This window comes from Oryzias latipes, chromosome 5 (genome assembly GCF_002234675.1).
Source record: "Oryzias latipes chromosome 5, ASM223467v1".
Taxonomy (NCBI): Eukaryota; Metazoa; Chordata; class Actinopteri; order Beloniformes; family Adrianichthyidae; genus Oryzias; species Oryzias latipes.
Genome location: NC_019863.2, coordinates 28,385,109 through 28,412,303, shown reverse-complemented (window position 1 = coordinate 28,412,303; position 27,195 = coordinate 28,385,109). Strand labels below are relative to the sequence as shown.

Genomic DNA, 27,195 nt, shown 5'->3' with positions numbered 1-27,195 from the left:
TTTTGTATTTCCTTTGAACAGCAAACAAAAGCAAAAAGACTTACCTTCCCCATATTAGACCAAAGCATGTTTTGCTTAAAACAGCCAGACAGATTTTGCCTAGCTTTTTGTGTGTGTTTGCAAAAAATGAAGTTATACAGTCGGTCATTTAAAATAAATTCCTGGCCATTCTCTGTGTTAGTTTTTTTTTTATATGATAGACAAATTTTTTTTTTTAGCATTTTACTGTAGATTTTACTATAAAAAAGGCATTTCTGCAACAAATAATACATTCCATTGTCAATGTAGTAAAAAAGAGTGGTACACACTGTGTGGAGTTCACATTGTTTATTTAAGAAACAGATTTTAATGAGAATTACAGGACAGAAACTGACATTTAATTGCGCTAATGTAAACAAACCTACATGATTATGGACTCAATTCAACCAACAACTTAAGCTGAGATGCAACTGTTGTACTTAAAACCCTATTCTTGTAGATTCAGTCAAACATAACAAAAAAAAATTATGTTAAAAGAGACGTCATCATTTGCACAAAACAATCAGGAAATATATGAAACTATGTATTTCCTACCCTAGTAATAGATACATTCTAATCCAGTATTTTGATAATTCCTTGGGAAATAACAAGTGGTGTCAAAAACATAGTTTGTTTTTGTTTTGCTCATACAGATAAGTTTTATTGCAATGCGCTCCTGGTCTGATGAAAGAAAAAAGACTCAAAAGAAGCACAAGAATTTAAATTTATAGTTCAAATGTTTTGAAACATTTCAATGTTAACAGGATTTTCACATCTATGCATGTCGTTTCGCTACACCCTGTGTTCTCCCCTCATTAATACCGCAAGTATGGATTGTTTCCAGAGTTCTGAAGGATTTCATGAAGCTGAGTTTTCAGATGCATAAAACTTCAAAAAGTGCTAAGTCGTGTTAATGCTTTTGGATTGTTTAAACATTTCAAGCTGCAAATTGGATTTTGAACTCTCTCTGCTTTGGTGGTCCCAATATAAGTACTACAGTACAGTAGTAAGTTTTAATCCTAACTGTGAGATTTCAACCCTTAAAATAGGGTTTTTATTAAACATCAAAGCAGAGTCGCTCTTCTAAGTTACACGTGACTAAAGGTTAAGAAGGGTCAGACAGAACTAACTAACAAAGGATTTCATAAACAGCATTTTATTACTGAAAAGAGATTTGAATAAAGTTACTTTAAAACGCATGAATAATCAATGTGAAATCTAAAGAGGTAATGGGTTGGAGAGTGCATAAAGCTGCAGGGCTGCTCTCTAAACGGTACCATTCATGTTATCTAGCTTAGCGTAATGTCAAGAGATTTTTCCACTCTAGGAATTAAATTAGGTGTTGAGCAATGTCTGCTGTACTAAGGGCTCAGCAAATCTGATAAAACACAAATGTCGTTTTTCACATTGGAGGTGAAATGCAAATATCTAAACTACAATCTACAAAACCGGGATTAATACAGATTAGGTAAATGCAAGGATCCTACTTGAAAATTCTGGACTTAAGCCAAGCGTTTGTTCATTTGTTCATATGTGTTAAAGGCAGGGTTGCCTCCCCTACCTCTACAAGATGAGCGTAACTTTTACAGTCCCTCGATTACATCCAACAGTAAACAGAAAGTGAAACACTTACGAGTGATCTTTGCCAAACTCTTCTTACATGTCAAAGTTGGAATTGAGTCCATTATAAATGCTAATTGACCTTTGATTTCCATTATTCTAAGAATACTTTGAAGATCCTATGCTGAAATGGTCAGTTTAAAAAGTACATTATGAAAGGAAATATCAGTCATATTGCCACAAACCACCATTTCTGTTTTGTCTTTAGTTCAATGAAAAATAACAAAGACAGATGAGAGATTTAGCTCCTCCCACTCAGTGTCTGTAATTCACAAAGGCCACTGTAAGCAATCAGGCTGGCAGAGTTTAACCTTGCCAAGGACAGACTATGTTTTTACTGAGATCTGATTGTCCATTTTCCCATTATGCTCCTCCTTTTATCTACAGAAAAACACTGAAATCTGGTTAAACGGACCCGCTTTCTCATTTGCCTCTCGAAGGTCATTTTTCATGCTTGAAGAACTCCAGTAATTCCGACAGCACAAGGGGCTCAATTGTGATAATAGCGTGTTCAGCAAAGAGCCAAAGGCTCGGCCTGCACACTCGAAAGGGGACGAGAGTCCTCAGGAGGAGAAGCAAAGGCTGCAGCACTCCATACAGATCTCTAGGCAGTCTGCCGACTCGCAGCAGGCATCGATGATGCCACAGTCCATGTCACAGGGCAGGTCACAGTCGCCACACTCCTCCGACGCACAGCAGCAACAGAAACACGAGTCCTCGCCAGCACAGGAGCCGCAGGTGGCACAGTCCAGCATAATGTTGCACAGCGTTAGGAACTCACAAAATAGGCAGGCCAGAATACAGTGAACGCAGCAGTCTGGGTGAAAAAAAGAGGGAAAGTGACTTAATAATCAACATTTGAAATCTTTTTACTTAATCTTTAAGGTATTGAAAAGTGTTTTTGTTTCTTAGAAAAATAAATCTGCAATTCTGAACAGGAGTGACTTAGAAGTAATTCAATATTTTTAAATTAAACTTTGACCACAAATTGAGACTTGAAAAACTTTTCAATTCAATAGGATTGCATTTTTTCTTTTTTTCCCCATTTTGAATTGTGTCTTTGTGACGTACCTCTGTGTTATATCTGTGGTCAAAAAGTCATAGGAAGCCTTCCAAACAAAAGGTCAGTGCAAGAAACTAAAAGCTAGCCATGAAGAGGTCATGACAGCAGAAAGTTTTCAGCTGTCAAGAGCTCCCAAACCTCAAAAACGTCTTTGCAATTTAAGCAGCTGCTTCTCTTCTCTTCCTTTTGGCTGCTCTCTTCATGGGTCACCACAATGCAACATCTGCATCCATTTAACCCTGTCCTCTGGATCCTTTTCTCCAACTGCAGCTGACTTCATTTTTTTGTCCAAGCTCTCCATCTCAACCTCCAACTTCAACAACTGTTCAGTCATCTATTCACTATGCCTCCTCTGATCACGTCCAGACCTCAACATCTTCATCAATTTATGCCTGTCATGTGACCTCTGTATACAAACGGCACTTTATATTTAATAATCACATGTTTTATTGACGTTTTTTTTTTACTTAATTGAGTATCAAGGAAAGTCTCATCTTTTACTATTATTAGCCAGAAACAGCTAAGCGTCTGTTTGTGGTCTGTCTCATAGTGATCCAGCTTACATCAAAGGGAACTGAGCTTATTTCTCTGATTCTAAACCAGGTATCTCCCCTCATCCAAAAGGCCTCTTCAGTTCAGCGCTGACAACATCTTTGGAAGCACAGAAAAGAAGCCAAGAAAAACCATCCATTCTGTGGATTAGGTGACTGTGAATCTCACCATCCTGCGCTTCTGTAGGAATCTGGGAGCTGTTGCTCTTGGAGCTGCTCTTGCTCCTCTTGCTGCTCTGGGAGGTGATGGAAGGGTTAGACTGAAGTTTCCTGGAGTATTTGGGTCCTGCTGATGAAGATGAGGAGGTGGATGAGCCGCCTCGAGGCAGAGAGCCGAGCTTTGGATGTCTGTGAGAGCCCCCGTTCCTGACGGGGTTGGACTTAAAGGCGTGCGGTGTGTGGTTCAAACAGTGCGTGTGAGGGCAGTGCACGTGCTCCAGGCTCTTGGCTCCATTGCGTAGCTGACTGTTGGGCTGCGACCGACATGGCTGTGTGGGGTGGATCGGGGTAGATCGAGCAGCAGGTGGAGCTGGGAATCAACAAAAGATCATATATTTACCTTGGGGAAATGATTTAGATGGTTTAATTTAGAGAAATCTGAATACATTTGGTAAAGTTTAGACAGTCTTCAGCATAATAAAATTACATTTTGAATGTTTTGAACAATGGTTCCTAGCATGACTGTTTAGTGAACTGCTCTGTCTATATTTTTATAGCATGTTTTCTTGTGTGTGCTGAGTTGTGCTGATGCAGCATCACGGCGAAAGGGGCCCTGGGAAACTGAGTCTAATTACTGAGCCCACCCAAAAAGCAGCCCTTTTCCCTGGGCTGGTCCCAGATCAGTCTCATCTAGATTATTACACAACATAGGAGAAGATGCAGAATATCAAGAAAGTGCAGAAAAAGACAGAGGCATCAAAAACCATATAGTTTTTTAAGTTCGTCTGTTTTTTTTCTGATGCAACACATAGAAGGTCCACAAACATTTGAACATGCTGGTTAAATAAACAGTCACTTTCACCTCTCCTCCAAGTCCTGACAGCTTTAGAGAAAAGAGCAGAAATGTTCACCCCCACTGCCAAGCAAAACACACAGTCTGAGAATAAGAATAAATTAAGAAGCCTGGTTCATATATATTATGGTAGTATTTTATATCATCCTACTGAGGCCCTACATTTTTTTCTGAGCTGAAAGCATATGGTGTGGAGAAATTTGGTAAGAGTTAACAGGGCGGTGTAGGGTACAAAAGACCCACAAATCAAGCCTACGCACACATTTACACTAACGGGGGCGGCTTGTTGCTGATTCCAACTTCTGAATATAAATGGTAAGAAAAAAACAATATGTTTCATAACCACCATCAGAGACAGATAACCCAAGTAAGCTTGCTTTGATTGGCTGGTGGTCTCAGTCACACAACAATCCAGTGTTACTGAAGATTCCTTCATTCAGCGTTTTCTAACTCTGCTCCAGATGTTTGGCAGGCTGCGGGCCTGCAGGCAGAGTGTGTGTGAGCAGGGCTGTGTGGGATGTAGATGCATGCAAAGAGCTGGAGGAAGAAGTCCTTCTTCCTAAAAGCAAATACCTGCTGCTCCCCTGAAACATGTTTCTCTTTTCCTGTTTTCTTACTCTTTCTATATCTTCGTTTTTCACGCCTTTTACCTTGATGTTTGGAGTTATCCTCAGCGGTGTTGTTTTAAAGAGTTTCATACTTCATGAGAGAGTGTGATGCATGCATGTGTGTGGTATCCATGTGTTCGTGTGAAGGAGCCCAGTACGTTGGGTGGATCTGGCATCTAGACAGGCTCAGAGAAAGAAAGGAGAGACTGGGAAGTTGGGATTGTCTAAAGAGAGACTGAGGTTAGGCCAGCTCGCAAACTCAAATATATGCGTGCAAGATCGTGTGTGGACGCACACAAAAACGAGGCTCATTTTGTCTGCAGTAAAGGAAGAAAATAAGCAAAGGAAAGGGGGGAAAAAGTTGCTACTTGTACATTTTTGGACAAGAAGATACATGGGTGTGACTTGTAGGCCCAATGATTCAGCAGTCTGGGTTAGCTAAAAATAACAGCAAATTAGGAGCTCAATGACTGCGACATTATCATCATGAGACTGTCAAACTGTGTGCTTTTTTTTTATACCTGCTGCATCCAGCCTGTTCAAGTTTGAAGTTTTTTTTTGTGCAGATACTGCTTTTTTTTTTTTTAAACTTTGTGAACAAGTTTGAATGAGTCACTGTCATTCAAATGCAGGAGCACACAGTTCTTCACACACCCTCCATCTCTTTCCCTTTTCCTGGTACTCAGCTGGCCTGTATTTAAACACTTCCCTCCCAGAACAAAGAGCAGCTCTTTCTCAACTTATCCCTTGCAGGAATGACTCATGACTGTGTTTGTCTGTCTCTGCTAGAGCTGCTTTCCAAAGGTCTTCTCCACAGTTGGCAACATTTCAATGAGTCCCGAATACAGGCACAGGAGCCAAACCATGAACTTCAACATAAGCCCCCCCTACTTTTTTTTTTGCCAAAAAAGATGTTTACTTGAAAGCTCAGTTAATAAGCTAAAGCATAGGAAGAAATGTTAGGCAATTCTTAACCCACAAATCGCCAACACAGCATTTAAGAGATTATTTCAAGTGTTTTTTGCTTTGAAATCTCGCACTTGGGCTCGACACCAGCTGCATGACTGTTTGAATGAGCATCAAATGTATAATATTTGGTATTATATAGATATGACTAATAAAAGCAAGTCGATGGCACTTTGCTGCCAGAGATAAAGTACATTTTTCATAAGTTTTGCAACTATTGTAATCTGTCTTTAATTCTGCCCAGACCCCTTTTGTTAGCGACTGACTCCTTCTGAGGTTTTCATGCTATTTTAGTTGGCACTGTCAAATACTGAAGCAGTAAAAACTGTAAAATGAGAAGTTCAGGCTGTAAAAAGACTTATTCAATTTTTTTTTAAAAAACATCTCAACATATTTTGGCAGCTTTGCAGGACCATAACTAACATTCGTGTTCACGTGGTTTGTTTTGTTGCACCTTCTCTCACTGGAACAAGTAAAAGTGGAAGTTTATTTGGCTGCGCCAAACAGCAGAATCGAAAAAGGAAAAAAAAAAAAAAAAAAAAACTTGTGAGCTTGCAACACATTTAACAGCATAATTGTGCAAGAGTGCTCAGTCCAAAAAGCATACTCGGATTGTTTTTATAGCTACCTGTTTTTCAGACCTGTCTCCTGTCTGCATGTGAGAACAGGAGGAAACCTTTTAAAATGTTTTATAGTAACTGCATGTCAGAAGTTAGAGCTCTGTCTTCCTCTCTGGTCACCAGCAGGAACAGTCTCCAGAGTTCTAAGTGCACTTCATCTCCCAGCAACCCCAGCACACAGTTTCTGGATGCCACACACCTGACTCTCATGTGCATCCACTCACAGTATACTTAAGCACTGCACTCTGCCTTCATAAGCTAGCGTTCTATCCAGACCTGATCTTCTGATTTCCAGACCCTGTTCTGTTTTTGACTCTGTTTGCCTGCTGCCTGCCCCGAATGTTGCCTGGACCGACTACTCTCGTTTCTTTTCTGATGCTATTATGCTCGTTATTGACTCCTGCCTCCTGTCTGACCCTGATTTAGCTTTGTGGACTTTTAGCTGAGCTGATAAACCTGCTGCATTTGGAACCAGCCTTCAGCCCGTTTTGTGACACTAAAACTTCTGTTTGAAGAATTTGCGTTATTTACCATATTTACTTTTATTCGTATGAATGCCATAAAGGTATAGTTTTTTTAGTTGTCGCTTATTACTATAGATATTACAAAATACATATCTTTCAAATGGGTCACTTATTTCTGGTGGTCGAGGTGTACACCTGTATTTATGAAAGTAAATGTTTATTTATTCTTGCAAAAAAAAAACATTTTACTAGGTTATAAAAAAAAATAACTTGTTACTTTTTCTCTGCTCATAATGCACAAGACACCATTTTTGTTCAGACTTAACTCACACCAATGAAAATTATGTTTTTGGTGTTTTAACATGTTCTTGTGGCTTTTTTTATGATGGAAGACATATAGTATATTAAGAAAATATTGCTTAGAATTTCATTTTTGAGTATTTCTTTATGGTTGTGAATTAAGAGCGAATGAAAGAATGGCCAACTTATGGTAAATTTTCAAAGCGTTTCTAGTGGTGTTTTAATGATGATTATGCCATTTTTAGCCAAAATCCAAAAACCTGTTTGCCAGGACATAATTTCTGCACTGAAGTATGTCTTTATAGACATCAGCTCTTTTTTGGAGTTTAGTAATCTGTAACAATCTACCATTGTGTTAACACGACAGGGGTTTGTGATAAAGGCAGGAGGAAAAAACAATGATCAGAGGATAGCATGACAAAATGCTCTCAAAAAAGCATAACCAAACTACTAATCAAAAATTGTATGCGATAGTCAAATCAAAATATTACTTAGCAGAAAGTTATAGTTGTGAAAATACCATAAAAAATATTTATTTCTCAAGCTGCTAATTTATAAAGAATGAAAAGACCTTTGGCTTTTTTCACATCAGGACCTTTTTTTTTTTTTAGTATTTTATTTTTCCTTTGCCTGAGTTACATGCAATCACAATTTTAAAATTGTGCAAGCATTTTAAGACAAGGGCTTAGACGTAAAAAAAATACTTGTATCCTGTGAACAACACTGAAGATACAAGGCTTATTTTTAGACCAGAAACATAAAGATCCACGTCATACATACATGTATTATCAGCCCCTGTAGAGCTGAACTCTTTAATTCTGGACAATTTCTAAATATTAAGGCACAAACAGAAGATATTAATTCCAAAGATGCAGAAATGTAAATCATCTCATCTCACTAACTGCGTTTCCATCACACAAATGCGCAAAACTTTATCGACATTCTAGAAATGTTGAGAAAAAAAACACAAATTCGCAATTACAGTTTCCATTAAATCATAATTAGGCAAATGAACACAAACCAAGTCTCGCAACAAGTCATTCAAAAACATGGTGACGGATGTGAACAATACTTTGATTTACAACAGATTCATTAAAATTTCTGCCACAGCATTAGCTCATCATCATCTATCAAAGGAGACGTCAATGTCTTATTGGAGCAGGGAGTTCCTCACACGTGGGAGGGGCTACGGTTGAAGCCATTTTGGGAAATGATATTGTTGGTGATTTTACAGAGGAGATGGGGATCGAACAATACTGCATGACACGCTGGACTTTTGATGAGGTGTGATGCTGTGGGATCTCCTGAGGCGCTTGCTGTGCAATGCCAAAGGCAGCCAGTTCCTACCAAGAAGCGCATTGCCATCGCTATCCCCAAAACTCGCTATTTGTGCAGACATTTTAAACACGACTTTTTTCATTGTTTTGTGAAATATGTCAATATGTGTGTGTTTATTTATATACATCTTGTTGGTCACACATTAGCAAGATACACCAACTGTGTTTCAGTACAAATAGATTCTGCTTTTTGCGACAAATATTTCTTCAAAATTCAGTTGTGAAAAAGGAAAATAAACTTGGATACAGTTCATCCAGGAAGACTTTTTTGTGCTTATCATACATTCTTTTAATACTCCCCTCATATGTTTTTAATAAAAGAGTCAATGAAAAACTGATGTCTTTCAAAACCAGCCTCCAGGAATTTAAGGAACTGCTGCAAATGGGGCATCCAGGAGCAGATAGTATATGTGATCTTAAAGCCCCACTCCGATCATCTTTTGATATTTTGTAAAATCATTCCCAGTCTTCTTTTAATTATGATAATGATGATTTTTTTCCAAAATCAAAAAAATTGTTTAATAGGACATAGTTTCGGCAGTAGTTCAGTAGAACTTCATCTCTGACTGTTTGCGTGGAGCAACCCCACCCCCACTTCCCATCGCTCATCTGTTTATGTGCAAGGAAAATTAGGTTATTACGTAGAAATGCAATTTTAAACTTACGAACGTTCTCATCTATGATTATCTCATTCATTTTAAACAGGAAAACTGATAAAAACTTAAAAAAGCCTTTAACTGTACATACCGCTGTGATGCTGTTGGTAACTAAATACATGTGTCTCACTGTTTCCAGTCCAGAGCACTTCAACATCTGTGAACCTGCAGATCCTGCTGTGAGTGTGACGTCAAGGACAACACTGTTAATGACATCACTTTCCCAGGCGGACTGCGCTGTGTTTCTATCACACACTTCCACATGCCAGCAGACCTGGCTGCTTCCCGCCGGCTCGTCATAAAGGCAGAGCCAGACACTCGGTGCAGCTGTCATGTCATCAGACACAGAGACAGAATCTAGAGGCTCTGGCATTTTCTGTTTGCGCTTCTGTTTCCTCCGGCTTTCCCTTGCAAACACGCACTCTCGCTCACAGATGTCACACAGCCATGAGTTCACCAGAGCCTGAGTCACAGCCATTTTACAACGTCTACACGCTCATTATGAAGACAGATACTGTACACAGATGATTGATTTACTGCTTGCAAATGAGACAGACCACACTTTAAGTGCAGATAGTGGTTTGTGGGGGCTCTAACAAAACACACATCAATGGGCACAGACAAAACAAGAGATATACAGTAGGCAAGGAGACAGACATATAATGATGTCTAAAAACTCTGTCTGTGTTCATCTGACAAACTCTTCAGTTACAAAACTACAACTGCTTAGTTACATAACCCTCTCTCCACTAAATACAAAAGGAGGTGCTGGGTTTAAGGTTTTCACCAAAGTAAAAGTGAAAAAACTAAAGCTAGGGAATAGACAAACACAGCAAACGAGACAGGTCAAGACACGATAGTCAGACTAGACATTCACACACATTTCACCTACCTATTTATTTATTCATTTCCTGCCTAAAATGTAGGTTATTTGGTTACCACAAATAACAGATGCTACCGATTGCTAAGCCTTGAATTTAAGGAAAGATAATGATTCACTGTTGCCCATAAAACACTCAAATGTCAGGCTATTTGTCCCTTTTCTCACCTTTAAATTCGTCCTATCAGTCATAACAGACTAAGGAGCAATTTAGAGGTGACTGACATAATTTCTCTTTCTGGCAGGAAAGAAAGTTTTAGGTTGCAGTGGGAGAACTTCTATTTTGTTTTGCAACTCCAATGAAAATTGTGTGTTAACATGTTCTTAATGGACTTTTTTCTGATGATGGGGGACATATATTAAGAATATTAAGCTTAAAATTGCATTTCTGAGTATTTCCTTATTCCAATTATTTTGAGCAGACAAAAAAAATGCAGTTTGTAAGATAGCATATTTTTGATTTAGAAAATAAGCTGGGCACAAGCTCCCTGTTCTGTTCTGCTCTGCAATGGGGAGGGGAAGGGTGGCGAGATTGCTCCATGGTAACAGTCTTGCCTACAGAGGCAAATTTCTAATGAACATACCGCTCTGCAGAAACTATGTCCTAAAAAAACGTGGATTTTTTGTACTTTGGCTAAAAAACGGCATAATCATAATTCAAAGACCACTGATATAAGATGATCACAGTGGGACTTTCATGAGTTTATGTTTCGGTTTGTATTGTTGTGGCTCGTTTAATAACTTACAGAACCACATTCATAATTCATGTGAATTTTTGTTTACTTTGAACAGTAAGCCAATGACAGAAAAATCAGAGCAGCAAAACCGTTTTGGCTTTCTTTCAGACTGCTCCTGTTCATCCAGGAAAGTGGAAGATTTTATCTCAGAGAAAAGTACAGGACTTGTAATTTCAGAAAGGTGAAAAATGTACCTGCTGATGATAAATAAGAAAAGTTACTCATCCTAGAAAGTATGGGTGACGTCCCAATCACTCGGTCCAGTTGTCACAGACAGTCAGTGGTCTCAATATTATAGGAAAAGGTCAATTAATTATGTTATTTCACTATGTTATAAAATTTATATGATATTTTACTTGCTCTCAAAACTTTCCCACATCAACCCATTTTTTTCATAAAACCAAGAGCAAAGTCTGCTTTGTTGTTGGCCATTACCTTCAGGAAAAGGTACTCAGGCGGTTGAGCAGGTCGGCCAATGATCGAACAGTCGGCGGTTCGATCCTCGCTCCCCCCAGTCAACTGTCGTTGTGTCCCTTGGCAAGTCCCCTCCCCTTCCCTGCCTCCAGTGTTTCTCCATTGGTGTGTGAATGCGTATGAATGTCCCGGTGATGGTCAGAGTGACGCATACTGGCAGCCACGCCTCTGTCAGTCTTGGAAACTGGTTTTTGCACACCAAACGTTTAGGCAGCTGCCACAGCTTTTGGCTTCAGTGATGCACCTTCAACTTCCAATTCGATTTTTTTTTTCTTTCTTTCATATTGACATGCTAAGAATCGTTCTCACAGAGAAGATAAACAGGAAGAAAGGAAATTCTAAAAAAATTCCAAATTTAAAAAAAGCAACGATGTATTAGGCGTTGAGTTGAAGGTTTTATTCAACTAGCTTGTCTGTGAGTGTGATTACTTGACCTATTTTGTATGGGTGTGCAAACCTGTTTGTTAAAGGTCAGGACAATGTGACTCATCTGACCAGAGATCAGTAATGGAAATAAAACTCTCATCAGTCACTCTTGCTGTGTGAGTGTGTGTGTAGTACTCACATGTAATAATACTCTTGTCTGGTGTTGAAAGCTCTGTTTGTGAAATACTGATGTTGTTCTTGCAATCTTCTCCATCATCCACATGCAGAGTGGCCAATGTGCCATTTACCCTCAATATGAGGGGCTCAGTGTACGTGGGAGTCAACTCTGTGAAGCAAACACATAGGCAGGTAAAGAAAAATAGACTTATAAAACTTTAAACAAACCATTTTCTCTGGTTGTGTTGTGAGCTGAGTAAATGAGTGTGCATATTCGAACTACCAGTTTCAGGACAGATCAGGAGTTGAGCTATTCCTGTCCTCTTAGAACTGTCCTGTCATTTCCCATCCACCAACACTTCATTAATTTAAAAAGACCAGTTGTGCTGACTCTACCAAAGCGAGTCTTTGTCTGTGTGTTTGTGTGTGCTCTGTCCTAAACTTCCATCTGGAAGCAGTTAGATCCAACCCCTTGTGACTGTTCAAGGGTCTATGTGAATGCTTGTGAAACCTGAAATCTGTGTGGGTCTGCGTGTGTGTGTGTTAGTGTATTAGTGTACTTTGCTGTCTTATTTGTGTTTGAGAGCGGATGCTGGTAGCATATCAGCACATAAGACAGGGTACCTTAAATACATATTGGGAAACTAAATAAATGGCCGGTTTAATATTTTCAAAGCTATCATACAGTCCTCTGCTAAAGCAGTAACACATGCACACACAACACAGAGGCCTTCAAAGCATGGCAGGCGCTGGCCTCCGAGAGGTGCAGACTCATTCCTGGGCAAATGGGAGCCAGCTGGGCTTGACAAACACACACACAAGCACACACAAACTAAACCACGTCCTGTGTGCGGACTCAACACTTCCCGACTATGTTTATTTACTTTATCCGGTCTCCTTCACTCCTCTGTCTTTTCTTTCCTGTCCCTTGGCTCTCACAGTTTTTGTCTCTGGGTTCACATTCCTTTTGCATCATGTGACAAATTCTATAGATCAATATTTGCTTCCATGACCAAGCATATTTTCTCAAAGAAAATTAACCCAAGGCTTGGAGTAGATTGAGCTAAGCATCACTTGTTTATCAAAAAGTGCTAATCAAACACAGAAAATTCTATCAATGATTAAAAAAAAGGATAAAAAATAAATCATTTAGAACGCTGTAGCAGTTTTAAATTAAAGGGTTTTTTACCAAATACAATAACATTGTACAATAATTCACAGGGTAGCAGATAACTTTTGCACATTTTTCTTTTTTGCACATTTTTGCACATCTTTGCTGGTACTGTCTGTAAATAACTTTAAATTATACAACCTTATTTGTTTACATTCATGTTACATTCTACTATTCTTCTTTTACTGCTACGGTAACAAACAAATTTCCCACGTGTGGGATCAATAAAGTATTTCCGATTCTGATTCTGATTTAAAATCATTTTTTATATTGCTCAATCAATGCTATTTTTATTGACTATAACATAACTAGTTGAGTTTCAATTTTTCTAGCTGTAATGCAAAATCACTCAAATAGTTGTTATAATTCTATCAGTTCATCCACGTGCTATGCATGCTCCATCCTCCCAGGGGTCATTGGGGGCAGCGTTTTCTTCAAGCCCTCATTGTGCAACAAGTGGGACACATCCTGGAACGGTCACAAGTCCATCATAGAGACTCACAAACACAACTCCACAGTGTGTTTGTGTACTCTTACTTTAAAAACAAGGAACTTTACTCTGAAAATCCTCCAGTCCCCATGTGAGAGTTCTGTATTTCCATAACAGTAAAGTGTATTCAAGTAATTTGTCTGTATCATTTAGTGATACAGGTTTCTCTGCAATTGATGAAAAGGAACAGTTTCAGGTTTGTGTTTGTCTTTCTTGACTTTCATGTGGGTTTATATGAGCACATCTGCTCATGAGTGTGTGTGTGTGTTTGTGTCTGTTTGTATGTTTATGGAGGGCTGGAAGTTCTTCCTGCTCTTTCTTTCTATCTAAATCCAGTACAACTGTTGCTTGGAGATGAAGCAGTTTTCTCCAGGAGATAGGGTTGGGGGGTTTGATACCCAGCGACCAGTCAGACCATGAATCCTTAGTTGCACCCGGTGGGTTGGGTAAGTTCCCTAATCGGCGTCAATTGTGACTTTATGAGACAAGTGGAGTGATTAAGTGTATCATCACTCATAAAAGTTGGCCAACTTACCGCTCCAGCAAAGCTCCAATGAGTTAATTCTGTCGCCAATTTTCAAAATACGGACACCATGTTGGAGCCAAAAATTGTCAGTAAGTTGGGAATCATTTGTGTCATAATTTCTATGGCGCCAGTCTAGCCAGTCAGGAGTTAGCTTTTTGAAAGTCCATACCCCTGTCTCTTGGAGCCAGCAGGTACTTCCTGTTTGGAACGCCAGGGGGGATTGCACACCCAGTCCAGTTCTTGTATACAGTCAGCGGTGTAAATGGGTAGATGAGAGGTAAGGATGTGTATTGGCAAGAATTTGGTGACGGCAAGAATACATATCACCATATCAACTAATCGATTTTTTTCCCTACACCCCGTATGAGAACCAGTCCTTTGAGAGCCAATAATTAGAAAAGGTGTGAATAATTTACAAAACCTTTTTACTTATAATACAAAACGTCTACCACTTTTTGATGAAGAAAGCCTCCAGCATCCATGATGGACTTTAAATATGTAGTTGTAGAGTTAGATAAGTTAGTTCTTCTCTATGTGTTCTGGTAAATCGCCTGTCCGTCCTGGGGGAGGATCCCTCCTTCATGTGGGCACCCCTGAGGTGTCTTCGTTTTTTCCGGAATCTGTTTTTTTTTAGGAATTTTTCCTTACCGCAAAGGGGGGTCTAAGGGCAGGGATGTCCATTTTAGCTAAGCCAATTTGTTACTTCAAATTAGTATTTTCCTTTTGAATTCTATGTATTCCTGATTCTTTTGATTTTATGTTTAACTTTTTCAATTACCTATACGAAGCCCATCAAGACGACTGTTGTTGTGAATTTGGGCTTTACAAATAAAATTGAATTGAATTGAATCCATACATTATATGCAGATCAGTAAATATTTACAATGTAAATGTGTATTCACTGTATTGAATTCAAGTGACAGTCCAAAGTTTAAACTGGCATTATTTGCCAGATCAATGCAGATGTGAATTTGCCAATAAAAATAACTAAATAGATTAGACATATATACCATAAGAAATATATACCACAAAAAGCCTGCATGTTAAAGTTTTAATGTTTCAAGCATGAATAATAAAGACATTCTTTTAAATCTTCCTGTTATTTCAGAAAAAATAAAACTACACATGACATTTATCACAAAAACAACAGAAGAAAAGCCTATTGAAGCATAACTTCGGTGAAATATGGACAGATAATTTCTGAATAAAATGCTTAAAAAAGACTCAATGTTAAAATGTGCACAAACACATCATAATGAGTATCAGCCTGTTATGGATGCTTTTTTTAAGCTGAGAAATTACCATCTAACTCCAGCATTTTACATTTTTACAGCTGTGGATTCTTACTAAACATGATATCAATTATCTAATCCCATGAACCTGCTATGACCTTGCATCAAAGGCAGTTATGTATTTGAACTTGTCCTGTCGTTGGGGTTGTATGGATCTTCACAAGCTTTTCTTTTTAAACGGTCAAGACCACCATTGCTGGTTTTTAAGGACATTTTCGACAAATCCATCGTGCTATCCAAAAACATCTTTCAGAAATTGTGTGTTGTCATCATCATCAAACCTCCAAACTCAGTGGTTCATCTGAGAAAGATGAGCCTCTAATCAAAACCAGAATGAAGCAATCAAGAGCTGCCAAGCACAGCGGTCGAAGTGTTTACATGTCGGCATGACTGCATCTGTTAGCGAAGGCCTGATTACGTGTCACTCAGTTTACTTTGTCTCACTCTGTCTGGTGAATGTATAGGTGGCCCAGAGAGGTAGGATTTCAGTCTCTTCATAAACAAACAGGTAACCATTAAAGCAAAAACATATGGAGCACATAGGGCAAATATGCCCATAAACACAGCGCACGCACATGGAGACACACTCGTTATTTGAGTAGACGAATGACGTGACATATCCTGTATCAACCACAGGGAGCATATCCTGCTGTTCCTCTACATAGGAGTGCTGTTTCACACAATCAGGGATCTCACATGAATTTCACTTCACTTCTTTCAACAGTTTCAGCATCACCAGACAGACAGGATGCAAATCACAGTGCACTAAACATGTTCTAGCAAATGAGTGAACAAAATAAATGAAATGCATAGATAGAACATGTGGTAACTAACAAGAATAGTTGGGGATGAGTACAAACAGGAAATGCAATTTCTTAAAATAGATTCAATACCAAAAGTTAGCAAACACGTTCTGTTATTTAGGGTAGGATCTAGATTAGTTTCTGATTAGTTATCACAGACCTGGCGGAAAAGAGCGTTCCCATAGGAAAATGGAAATTTCAAAGGGCGGCTCCATTTTATCAGGAAAGAAGCCAAAAGAGCGAAAAACAACATATCAAAAGAGGTAGCTGTTGCTTCATCTGTGTGGTTTGCTCTACGCACTAGTTTTATCAGGCTTGTCATAATGCCAGATGAAACACAAATAAACCCCCTTCGAGCCAACAAAACCAACGTTTTGTAGCTGGTAGATATTTATTAAACTTGGTAACAATTAAATGTTTTGTTACGTTGAAAATCTCAGAAACCTTATTAATTTTTTGTTTAAGCTAAATCCATTTTTTTCTCAAAGTTAGAAAATGCTGTGATAATCTGTCATCGGAAAACTTATGCAACATGTGAAAAAACAAAGACTGATTGTATTTTTAAAGTTTATTTTTGTGTTGTATGTTTATGAAAACTAGAAAAATAAGCTCTTTAGGAAAACACTTTTAAGTTGGAATATTCTTTTTCATTTACCTCAAAAACTGTCTCAATATGAAAAAAAAGGTTTTGTTCAGGAATCAAAAACAAAAATGGTTAATATTACTGTAATAATAAGGTTTGAATGATAACCCGGTTCTTTATAAAGTGCCATAAAGTTCTGCTGGATCACAGACTAAACAGTGGAGATCTGGCACCACCATCGTGGGTTTGTGTTACAAGAGCACCTTAGGTTTTTGCATGCTAAGCACTGCACTGCGAGTGATCTGTGTTGCAAAGATGACCAGTCAGCAAAAACTTCTGATATTTTAAAAACTTCTATCTAGTGAAATGAAGACATGACTGAGTGGGATCATTTCGATTGGAGCTCAAAGGAGAAGACGTTGACGCTGAAGTTGTTCTCTGGCCTACAGAAATGACTGGAATAAATTGAAACCGCACAAAAATCACCAAAAGAAAACTTGACTAAAGGAATGGTGTGGTTTCTTGCATTTCACAGAACAAATATTCACACAAAATGAATAAGAAAAGAAGAGGCAATTATTAAGCTGGTATTCTGCCAAAAGTGAAAAGCACACAGTGAGTGCTGCACTGGAATTTGTCCAAAACAAGAGATTATAGTCATTGTCAGAGAATAAAGAAGTTTAAGCTTATTAAAGACAAAACTGTCTGCAGTTGAGAAGGCTTAAGAGTCAATTAACTGTCTTAGTTTGTCTGTGGAATTCATCTGAAATATGGGAAATTCCTACAGCTGAGAAAATTAAAATTGATGCTAAATAAATGCACTTTCAAGTACAATTGAATCTACATACATTCTATTTTGTGAAATAAAGGGTCTTTCCAGCTTTGGAAAAATATATTAATAGAGCCTGAAATGTTTACAGAAACAGCTGTTCTTCACATTGCTGTGAGCAGTCATGCACAAATTTTGTGAAAAGCTGATTTGAGTTGCATTGGTATTTCAAGGATCTAGGGCCTATATCTTTGAAATACCACTGCAACTTAAATCAGGGTTTTTGGGCCTAGATTGTAGACCCAAAAAAACAGTCACAGTCAAGTTTCTTGAAAGCTTTTCTCCTTTTCTCTAAACTGTGAACCCAAAACCCAAATTTCAAGCTACTGTCACAAATCTTCAAACTCAAACCAAACTTATACCCCAAAACAGTTCAATCTGTGCTCAAAACGGAGCTTTGTTGTGAAATCGTGCCCCGAGTCAGTCAAAATTAAAACAACATTGAACAGTCACTAAACACTACATAGAAAAATAGAAACCACAATGCTTAGGAAATGAAGCATTGTAATACAATATTACATTGTAATACTATATCACAGTATATTGGTACAGTGGTACAGTATGTGATGTATGTCTGCTGGCAACATTTACATATTGTACTATAATGTCAGTAAAAAGCATTTACCTGTTCTCTTCTCTAAATCTTCGGATTATGGTGGACACGGTGAATCTACTGATGTTTGGTTGTACCCGTTGTCCTGCCTCCCTCATGTTCATACCATGGACCAGAACATGGTCGCTCTGATTTCATGAGATACTACTGTTTTCTTTGTCTTTGCTGACCACCTCGAACTCCTCGACCTCCTCTCACACGAACTCTTCCTTTCAGATTTCTATCCATTGTAGGCTTTCACAAACCAGTGCTCTCTGAACTGGCTCACTTTATATGTTCTCTCACATCATAAGTCACAAGTGTAATCAGTTTTGAGTTGTGTTCAAGTGGTGAAACCTGTGCTTTCTTTGTGTTTGACTTTTGTCACCTGTGCACACCTTTGTGCAGCACGGGTATCACAATGAAAATGTGTTGGCAAGTTGTGTCTAAACAGGTGAGAAGTGCTTATGGTTTTGCCAAAGGAATGTTTGGTTCGATCAGTCAGTGGGTTCAGGCAACTGAGCATTTGGTTCAGACAATAGGGTTTAGTGTTTTAGCAATTGAGAAAAAATGAAATAGACCACTGGGAACTTTTAAAATAAATAAAAAGATGATCAGAGTGGGACTTTAATTGACAGTTGAGGCCCTCCGTCCATGAGACTACAATATTGTTTGGACGCCAACCAATTTTCCGCCTCTTCTTGATAAAATTCTGTGTCTGATTGTAAAGTGTACATCTGCCAAAATTTGAATTAAAAAAAGAGTTTCAACCAGACATAAAGCATGCTGCTTTATGTCCTTTAAATATGCTGTAAAAATGCCTCAAAATGTTTATTTTGCTCTCTATGAGAAACCAAAATAGACTCAAAAAAAGCTGAGTCTGAAAAGGGACAAGTGGGGAAATAGCAGGACCCTCACACTGACCAAAGGCAGAGACTAAATGAAATGGAAATGGAGATGTGTGTGTGAAACTATTGCAGTTTGGTTGGATATCTCAACGGACATAAAAAGGCAAACAAGTCCACTGTATGGATAGAGATTATGGATCCATGCCTTTGTATACATTTACTTGTCATACTTTATACAAAAAAAAAAAAACTACAGCTATTTTCTTGTTTTTCCCAAAAAATAATAACCACCAACCACAAGGCATTTCATTTTTTATGCACGTTTGTTTCATATTTCATAAGTTGCTAGTTGGGGGCCGCATGCTTAGTAATTCTTCCTCTGTGTCAAATTAGCCGGTGGTTAAGAGTTAGAGTCCCACCTCTGTGATCTTTTGTAAAAGAGTTCCCAGTTGTCTTTTAATTTTGATTTCCGCTATGCTGTTTTAGCCAAAATCTGAAAACTTGTGTCCGACATAGTTTCTGCAGAGCGGCAGTAGTTTTATAAAAATTCGACTCAACGTTTTTGGTGGAACTGTTGGCGCAGAGCAATGCTGACCCCCCTCACAATAAGGCTCTTTTTCAAACATTGTTTTTTGTCTGCTCCTGATTCACAACAATTTGGACAAGGAAAACAATACTCACGAAAACACTGTTGAGCTCACTTTTCTTAATATATGTCCTCCATTATTAGAAAAATGCCTTTAAGTGAGTCTTAAATACAGTAAAACAAAAATCGTTATAAATCTGACATTCAGAAAAAAAGTTAATGTCAATATCTTGGTACTGATTTGTTAAAACAACTATGGAAAAAAAAAAAACGACATTGCATTTGGGAATTCAGCTGAAAGAAATAAGTGCAAATTAATACAGACAAAATGAAAAAATCTGTATGATGACAATTATTTGTGAGAGATTATTTGTGGTGTAGAGCTTGTAAAAGAAAAAATAAAGTTTCATGGCTACAAAATTTGAAAATTAAAAATGTAAAAATAAAAAAGAAAAACTTGGAAAAAATTGACGTGTGTGTATATATATATATATATATATATATATATATATATATATATATATATATATATATATATATATATATATATATATATATATATATATATATATATATTTAACATTAGGTGTAAAAAAACAAGTGCACATGACTTTTTTATTTTTACATTTTTGAAAGGGTTTTTGCAATCATTCGTGAACATGTTTTTACCAACAGATGATGGAAATATATCAGATTATGGCTGAAAAAACAGGTACAAGAACATAATAAGATAGTATATACTAATATAGCTGAAAAATAAAAATTTAAAAAAGCATTCAAAGTGACGTTTACTGGTTTCACTTAAACCTCTGTTTAAGCTGAATTTTTAAATATATAGGTAATATAAGAAGTAGTAGACTTCTGCAGACTTTATTACATTCTGCCAAAAGGGAGTTTTGCTCAAAAGCAGTCCTTCAAAGCAGCACTTTGTTCCCTTCTTGAAAATGCCCTTATCGTGAAGCCACAGTCTGTCCTTGGTTTAAATAACACGAACAAGGGGTTGGACCAAGTCCATTATTTAATCACACATTTGTTTTGGAAATTTTAATCAAGAAAAATAGAACAAAATGAACATTTTCTGAGCTTTTGCTATGCCCGAACAAAAGGCTTTGCACTTTTCATGTAGAGAAATTGAGACGGGGGGGGGGTAGGGAGAGGTAAAAGCACGGCCTTGTTGAAGTCTGCCCATTTGTCTCTTCCACACAAATTGACTCACCTTCTAACCCTGAGTCTAATAAAGAAGCTAAGGTGAAATTTTTGTAGGAAAAGTCACAGTTTGGAGTAAACCCAGGTAAAATCCAGTCCAGACAGGAAAGCATGCTTAGACACATCCCTGCCATTAAGTAATTGAATGACTCCCCAGGAATGGTCACAACCCCTGATGCTATATGCATATATATATATATATATATATATATATATATATATATATATATATACACACACTGTCTTCAAAAACATCACAAGGTACATCAATATTTTTGTGGCAGATCTCTATGGCAACAAGCTGCTAACAGTATGCTAGATGTTAACTGCACCCACACTAATTACCCCACACGACCTGCACGCAGGTCTGCAGTCTCTGAAACTTGAGGAAGCTTGATTCAGTGTTGGCTGAACCTGCATGAGTCAATCAGGCACATAACTGCCCCAAGCTGGGTCATTAGAAAAGGGCTAAAGGGGTCCTGACCTCTCAGATCATCAAGACAACAAAGTCACCTACAAACACACCCATTGCACTAAACAATTAAGCAGTCACTCACCATTAAAATGATAAATAAGTCAAATCTTCCATCAACAAATAAGTCTTTAAAAATCATTATTAAAGAAATATTTCTTCCTAAGACCTGCAAAAAAGGAAAAAAAAAACGGAAAAAAAGATTAGCCCTGCCTCATGTAATAACATTTCATTACGTTTTTCTAGTAGTTTGCATGAGTCACCTTCTGGGATGAATGGTTAAAGAAGCTCCGCCCACTCAAATGAATAATAATGGATTCTAATGTTTTGGAGAACTTTGCAAGCCAAAATCCACCTCAAAGTTGTGAGTTTTCACAGTAATCTATGGATAATTAGAAATGTAGCAGGGTGTAAGTTAAGAAGATGTAATTATTGGCTATATTTTAACCAATAGCTAAAAAAATTGTGTTGCAACATGTTTTCTTTTTGATTATTAATGATTTTAGTATGAAAATATTTAGACTATGCATTTCTTTCTGAAAGGGCAGAAAACAGAAGAAAGCCTCAGACCTTACCCTCACTTCCAGAGGGTTTGGGGTCCAGGGAGCCATCCTCTCTCTTTGAATTTGAGTCTTTGTGTGAGTTTGAAGCCTCCAGACCGGCGTTTTCATCCTCAGCTGGCCCTGGAGAGACGGGAGTGGACCTACTGTCTTCATCCATGGCTTGTGGCCTGGCTTTTCTGAGGAGTTAAATCAGCCTGAAATAAAAAAGAAATTCATTCATGGACCACATCAAACATTTGCCATTGTCTTTGTTGATTTGGGCACATTGAATCTGGAAAAAAAGCCTTTATGAGGAGCAATTACTGCAGTTACAGTCCAATTTCATCAGACTTCTTAAAAATATTTGTTTAAAGTAAGTAGGATTTCTGAAAATGTGTCTATATTCCTTATGTTAAACACTTTATTGTTCAGGTAACTGAGAATTATTTGACTTTGTATTTTTGAATTCTGTTGACATTTATCTTTCTATCTAAAATCTGAATTACTTTGCACGTAAATGATGATCAAAAAGTGTGAATTTAAAAGTCTGCCAGATTTAGATTGAGTTTTTTAATGTATTTATTTAAATTGGTTTAACACGGCATAATTACAGAGGTGAGCCTAATTAATTATTACGTAATTGGACTTTTGATCAACTCTGCAAACCAAAGAGGCAGACAACGGTTCAACTCCTGTCTGGTGTCAGGTTTGTACCCCCTACACTGCGTCCCACGCCTCTAAAACGGTTGGGCACGCTTAGGTAAGCTCGCAAACCTGCGTCACGACGCTGCCAGAGCAGCTCAGCTGGACAGCTGTTTGCGCGCTCCCGCGGCCGCGCGCGTTTCACCCTTTATCCGTTTTGACAGCGAAGTCCAGAGAAAAGGCTGGATATTACTTTTTTTTTACCGAAGTTAAAACACAAGAGGTGTTAAAAAAAACGGAACACTTTAGACGGAGGAAGTTACCACTTTTAAAAAGTTTGGGGAAATAAAAAAAAAGCTGCCGAAAGCTCAGTTTTTCAGCTTTAGACGAATTAAAATCCGAGTAATTGTCTACGAAACTCTCATCACAGCAGCTTCACATTCATCTGACCTTTATACGTGACGGCGTTCCTTTACGAGTCTCTGCGTGTTCAGGATTAACTCCGTTTGACTCCCTTCTTGACTTTTACTATAAAAATATCAGAAACTATCAAGTTAAAGAAAATCAGTCTCTTACCGCCTCTCTGGCTGCAACTCGGAGCCAAGTTTGGACTAATTCATCCTTTATCTCCTCAGGTGGAGCTGAAGTCCTCCACTCTTCTCCTCACAACAATCCCTTCTTCACTCCGAGTCTTTCTTCGGCTCATGCAGGTGACAGAAACTCCAGTTCCAGAGCATTTTCTCCAGCAAAGAGCGCCTTCTCCCCGCCTCCGGATCGTCCCGTCCTCCAGCAGACCAGATGTTGTTGGAGGAGTTCAAACTCTGCACGCAGCTCCCCACAAACCTCCCTGTTTACTCACGTTTGTCCTGCAAGCTAAGTTCAGATGATTAACTTTTATCAAGCGTAAACTGTCGGTTGCATATCTTCTGGGTGCAGGCCTGCCTCCTCCCCGACACCCATGTACTTGACTCTGCTGCTGCTGCTGCTGTTGCAGCTGCTGCTGCTGCTCCACAGGAAGCCAGAGGCTGCAGTGATTGTGCTTCCTCCCAGCGTTAGAGTAGTTGGGCTGAACTCTTCTGTCAAATAATTACACCTTAACCTGAAACAGACAAGCACCAACCTAAGCAAGCTTAGATTAGGAGCTATTATACTCGAATCTATGTGATTTGCTTAAAACAATTACAACATTCTGAAAGGAGTTGATTGTTTTACGCTTTTCTTATCGCCTCACAGTATAGTTTTTTTTAAACTAATTGTTTATGAATAGAATGCATGTATAATTAGCTTTAGTAAAAGTTATTTTTCTTTGTTTGCTGCAGGAAAAACAATCAGTTGCTTTTATTTTTGCACTAAAAAGTTGAAGTATTTCTGCTGTGAAACCCTGCTATCACATTAGTTTGTGATTCAAAGACCCCCTCTTGTCTTTGGATCTACTGTAAAATCATTCCCAGTCTTCTTTTTATTATAATTATGCTCTTTCAGCCAAAAACCTGTGTTGTTTTCCAGGACATAGTTTCTGCAGAGCAGCAGTAGTGTATTAGAAATTCGCCTCCGAGTTGTGGGCGGGATTGTTGGTGCAGAGTAAGCCTGTTGCAGGGACACACACTAACACACACATGCACACCTAGGAGAAAATTAGAGACACCCGTTAACCTGTGAAGCATGTTTGCAAACTGAGAGGAAGCTGAAGTGCCCGGAGAAAAGCCATGCACGCGTCTAGAAACCCAGCCAGGGTTCAAACCTTGCTCAACCTTGTTCAAACCAGGGCTCAGCTTGCAGCTATTCATCCATTTTCTGGATCCGTTTTATCGGTTTCGGGGTCATGGGGCTCAGGAGCCTAACCCAGCCACTGCTACACAGGTCACCAGTCTGTCGCAGGGCCCTTGCAGCCCAACAAACACTAAACCTGAGAGTACCAATTCTCACGATTGGAAAAAAAAAGAAAATAGCCATAAAAAACATGCAATAAAGCGTTTTTTTTTTAAAATTTATTTATTTATTTATTTGCTTTTTTCATCAAGTTTCAGTAAACTTCATGTTTTCCGTTCATCTTTATGGCTCACACAACATTTTAGCATTTACTACTACTTGCTTCTTGTGTTGCTAACTCTTCTTTAAAGTAGCCTATCTAACAAAAACCTGCAGTGATGAACAAATGGTGTGTTAGGGCCCAAAATGCAGCAGACTTGTCTTTGTGAGACAACAAAAAAGGGATAAAGCAGATGAGCACGACAAACTGACGCTGATATAGTCTGAGGACAATGAACAGAAATAAAAGCAGCTGTGGATGATTTAAAAAAACAAACAAACCCTGAAGTGACTTACAGAACGACTACAAACATCACCAAAATATCACTAAAAGACCATCTAAACTGCTTCAATCCTCATACCTGGTTTACATGCATCAGATAAAATAATCAAACATTAAATCTTTTTGCTTAATAAGATCAAACACATTTGCATAAATTGAACAATAGAACCTTATACCTCATTTCTGGTTTCATTGTTCGTTTCAGGCGGATGTGGATGACTGAGAAATTCAATTGGACATGACACAGACCCTCCAGATCTACAGACAATAATTTTAATTCTGCTGATCCATTTCCTAATCATTTTATTTACTCTAATTTAGAGCCACAGAGCCCTTTGGAAGGCTTCATTCAGTTAGTAGAAGTTATGTACCGCAGGTTTAACAGTTAATTATTTCAAAAACAGCAGGAGGAGAGCATTTCTTACTGTTTGACTCCCATCTAATGAACTTGAGCTTATTGTATGGCGCAGATGTTGATAGAAAAATTGTGACCAAGTTGTTAGAAGCAAAACCAATACCTTTCCCTTCACCCCACATAATCCTGATGTGTAAAACAAATGATTCATAGCGCTTGCCTAATTAAAAAAAAAAAAGTCTATTGTTTGAGGGCCTTATTGTTTAAAAAACAGATTTTTTTTTTTTTTTTTTTTGCTTCTTTCAGGGTTTAACTTCCTGCCATAAAATGTCCCTGCTGGTATTAACAAATCCAAAGATATATGGTTGAGTTCGGATCGAAAAAATTGTGGTCCTAAGTTTTGATTCATTACAGCTCCTGATGGAAATCTGAAAGGGCATCTAAACTGAAGTAAAAAAAAAAATAGTCGGAGCCACAAACCCTTAGCAGATACTTTCAAACCTGATGGGAAAATTTGGTTGGCTTCTGGCATATGACTTAAAAACTAAACAAAAATAATCTCACTTTGATACGTTGCCCATTTCCTGTTGAAACAAAAGGGTGGCTTCCAGCAGAGTTCTGCGCTTCATATCTGTTAAAATAGTTTCACAATTGCCTTGCCAACAATGCGGGTTACTGGGAGAAGTGTGTGTGTGTTGTGCTCTGTTCCAGGGCGGCGCCCCCATCCTGAGGGCAGGACTAGACACACCTGCATTCAGCCATTCCTTATCTCCTGGAGTTTATTTGACGCATCACCAGACCATTCATCTAACTAGCAGAGACACTCAGGCCAGTCACTTTAGCCTGTTGCTGTCAGGGAATTAAGACAACAGACTATAAGTGTCATCATGGTTGCAAAGCTTGAACCTTTGTTGCTGGACCACATACCTAATAACAACTGTCCACATACCTAATAACAACTGTATGGATTTTCTCAGTATATGATTTTGCAGTAACATAAGATTTTTTTTTTTTTTACCTTTTTGGAACTAAAAGTTATCTTTTATCTGGCAAAATCCTCAAGATCTAGAGAATATGTTGTAAAAATTGAGCCAATTCTATATTATCATTTTATTGTTTTTTAAACTTGAATTGGCCTGACTTTAAAGTTAAACAGATCAGGCCGTTCACCTGACAATCCTGAAGCCTTTATCCCCACAGTCAAATATATCAAATATAAAAATTGTAAAAGAGTGAGAAATGTCAACATTTTTTCTTGTTTTGGCCTTTTTACAGAAAAAGTAGCTGAAGGCGATGCAAGCGCTAACTTGTAAATTCTTTAAAGACATTTACTTTTTCTTTTTGCCTACATAAGCATTGAACCGAATGTTATTAAGGAAAAGTCATATTTGCATGCATTAATACATTTCCAGTGATGTTTCTGGAATTAATAACTCTGCTTTGTTTTGATACTGTTTTTTGTTTTTAATTCAGTCAAACCGCCTAAATGAAGGCCAAATCCGTCAAATGTAATTGTACTCTTTTTTTTTTTTTTGTTATTAGTTTTGTTTTTGTAAATTTCAAATGCTGGTTTATTACCATGTTGTTCACTTTTCAACATTTCCCTGTAGGGGTCACCACGGCGAATCAGCTTTCACTGATTCACACAGGCAGTTTGCCAGTGATTTAAACAAAAATGGTTGGAATCTTCACACAGGCCAGTTAGCTGCTTGTTACCTGAAACAAACACACAAAACGTTTGCAAAAACAAAAAAATATTCATATGTGTTGTCTGCTGTGATGGCACGTGGTCGTTAATAGTTTATAGTAAAATAAACCTGGTATCTCACAATCCAAATGGTACTTTCCAAGATCAATTATCAATTTATCTCATTTTTAAATGATTTTCTAAAGTTATAAGTTGATTCAATTCAATTCCATTAATAATTTGCCTCAGACAGATCGACCTGGTTGGATTGTAGGACTATCACTGTTGTCAATTTATTGATTCATCGTTGCACCCCTAATTTAGGTCCTAATCTATGTTTCATGTTTAAATGTTTCTCCTCCCAGCTGTTTCACTTGTTAATCAAGTATTCACAGGATTGATTTTCTCAGA

General features: G+C 38.0%; 1 protein-coding gene across 1 annotated transcript; it reads right to left on the bottom strand.

The window, feature by feature from the left end:
• Positions 1-312: 312 nt before the first annotated feature.
• On the bottom strand, positions 313-23,700 carry LOC101168779 (myoD family inhibitor domain-containing protein). Its single transcript, XM_004069268.4, has 5 exons — positions 23,008-23,700; positions 21,823-22,004; positions 11,872-12,018; positions 3,422-3,781; positions 313-2,455 (listed from the first exon to the last, which is right to left on the bottom strand). Exons 2-5 carry the CDS (start codon positions 21,965-21,967, stop codon positions 2,202-2,204), a joined length of 906 nt encoding a protein of 301 aa, XP_004069316.2. The 5' UTR covers positions 21,968-22,004; positions 23,008-23,700; the 3' UTR covers positions 313-2,201.
• Between the last annotated feature and the right edge of the window lie 3,495 nt (positions 23,701-27,195).

Excerpts from the sequence above, each read along its gene's own strand:
- LOC101168779 (XM_004069268.4), bottom strand. The coding sequence starts at position 21,967 with ATGGATGAAGACAGTAGGTCCACTCCCGTCTCTCCAGGGCCAGCTGAG. Across the intron at positions 12,019-21,822 it reads CAAACCCTCTGGAAGTGAGG|AGTTGACTCCCACGTACACT; the intron begins GTAAGGTCTGAG and ends TTTGCTTCACAG. Across the intron at positions 2,456-3,421 it reads TCCTACAGAAGCGCAGGATG|ACTGCTGCGTTCACTGTATT; the intron begins GTGAGATTCACA and ends TTTTTCACCCAG.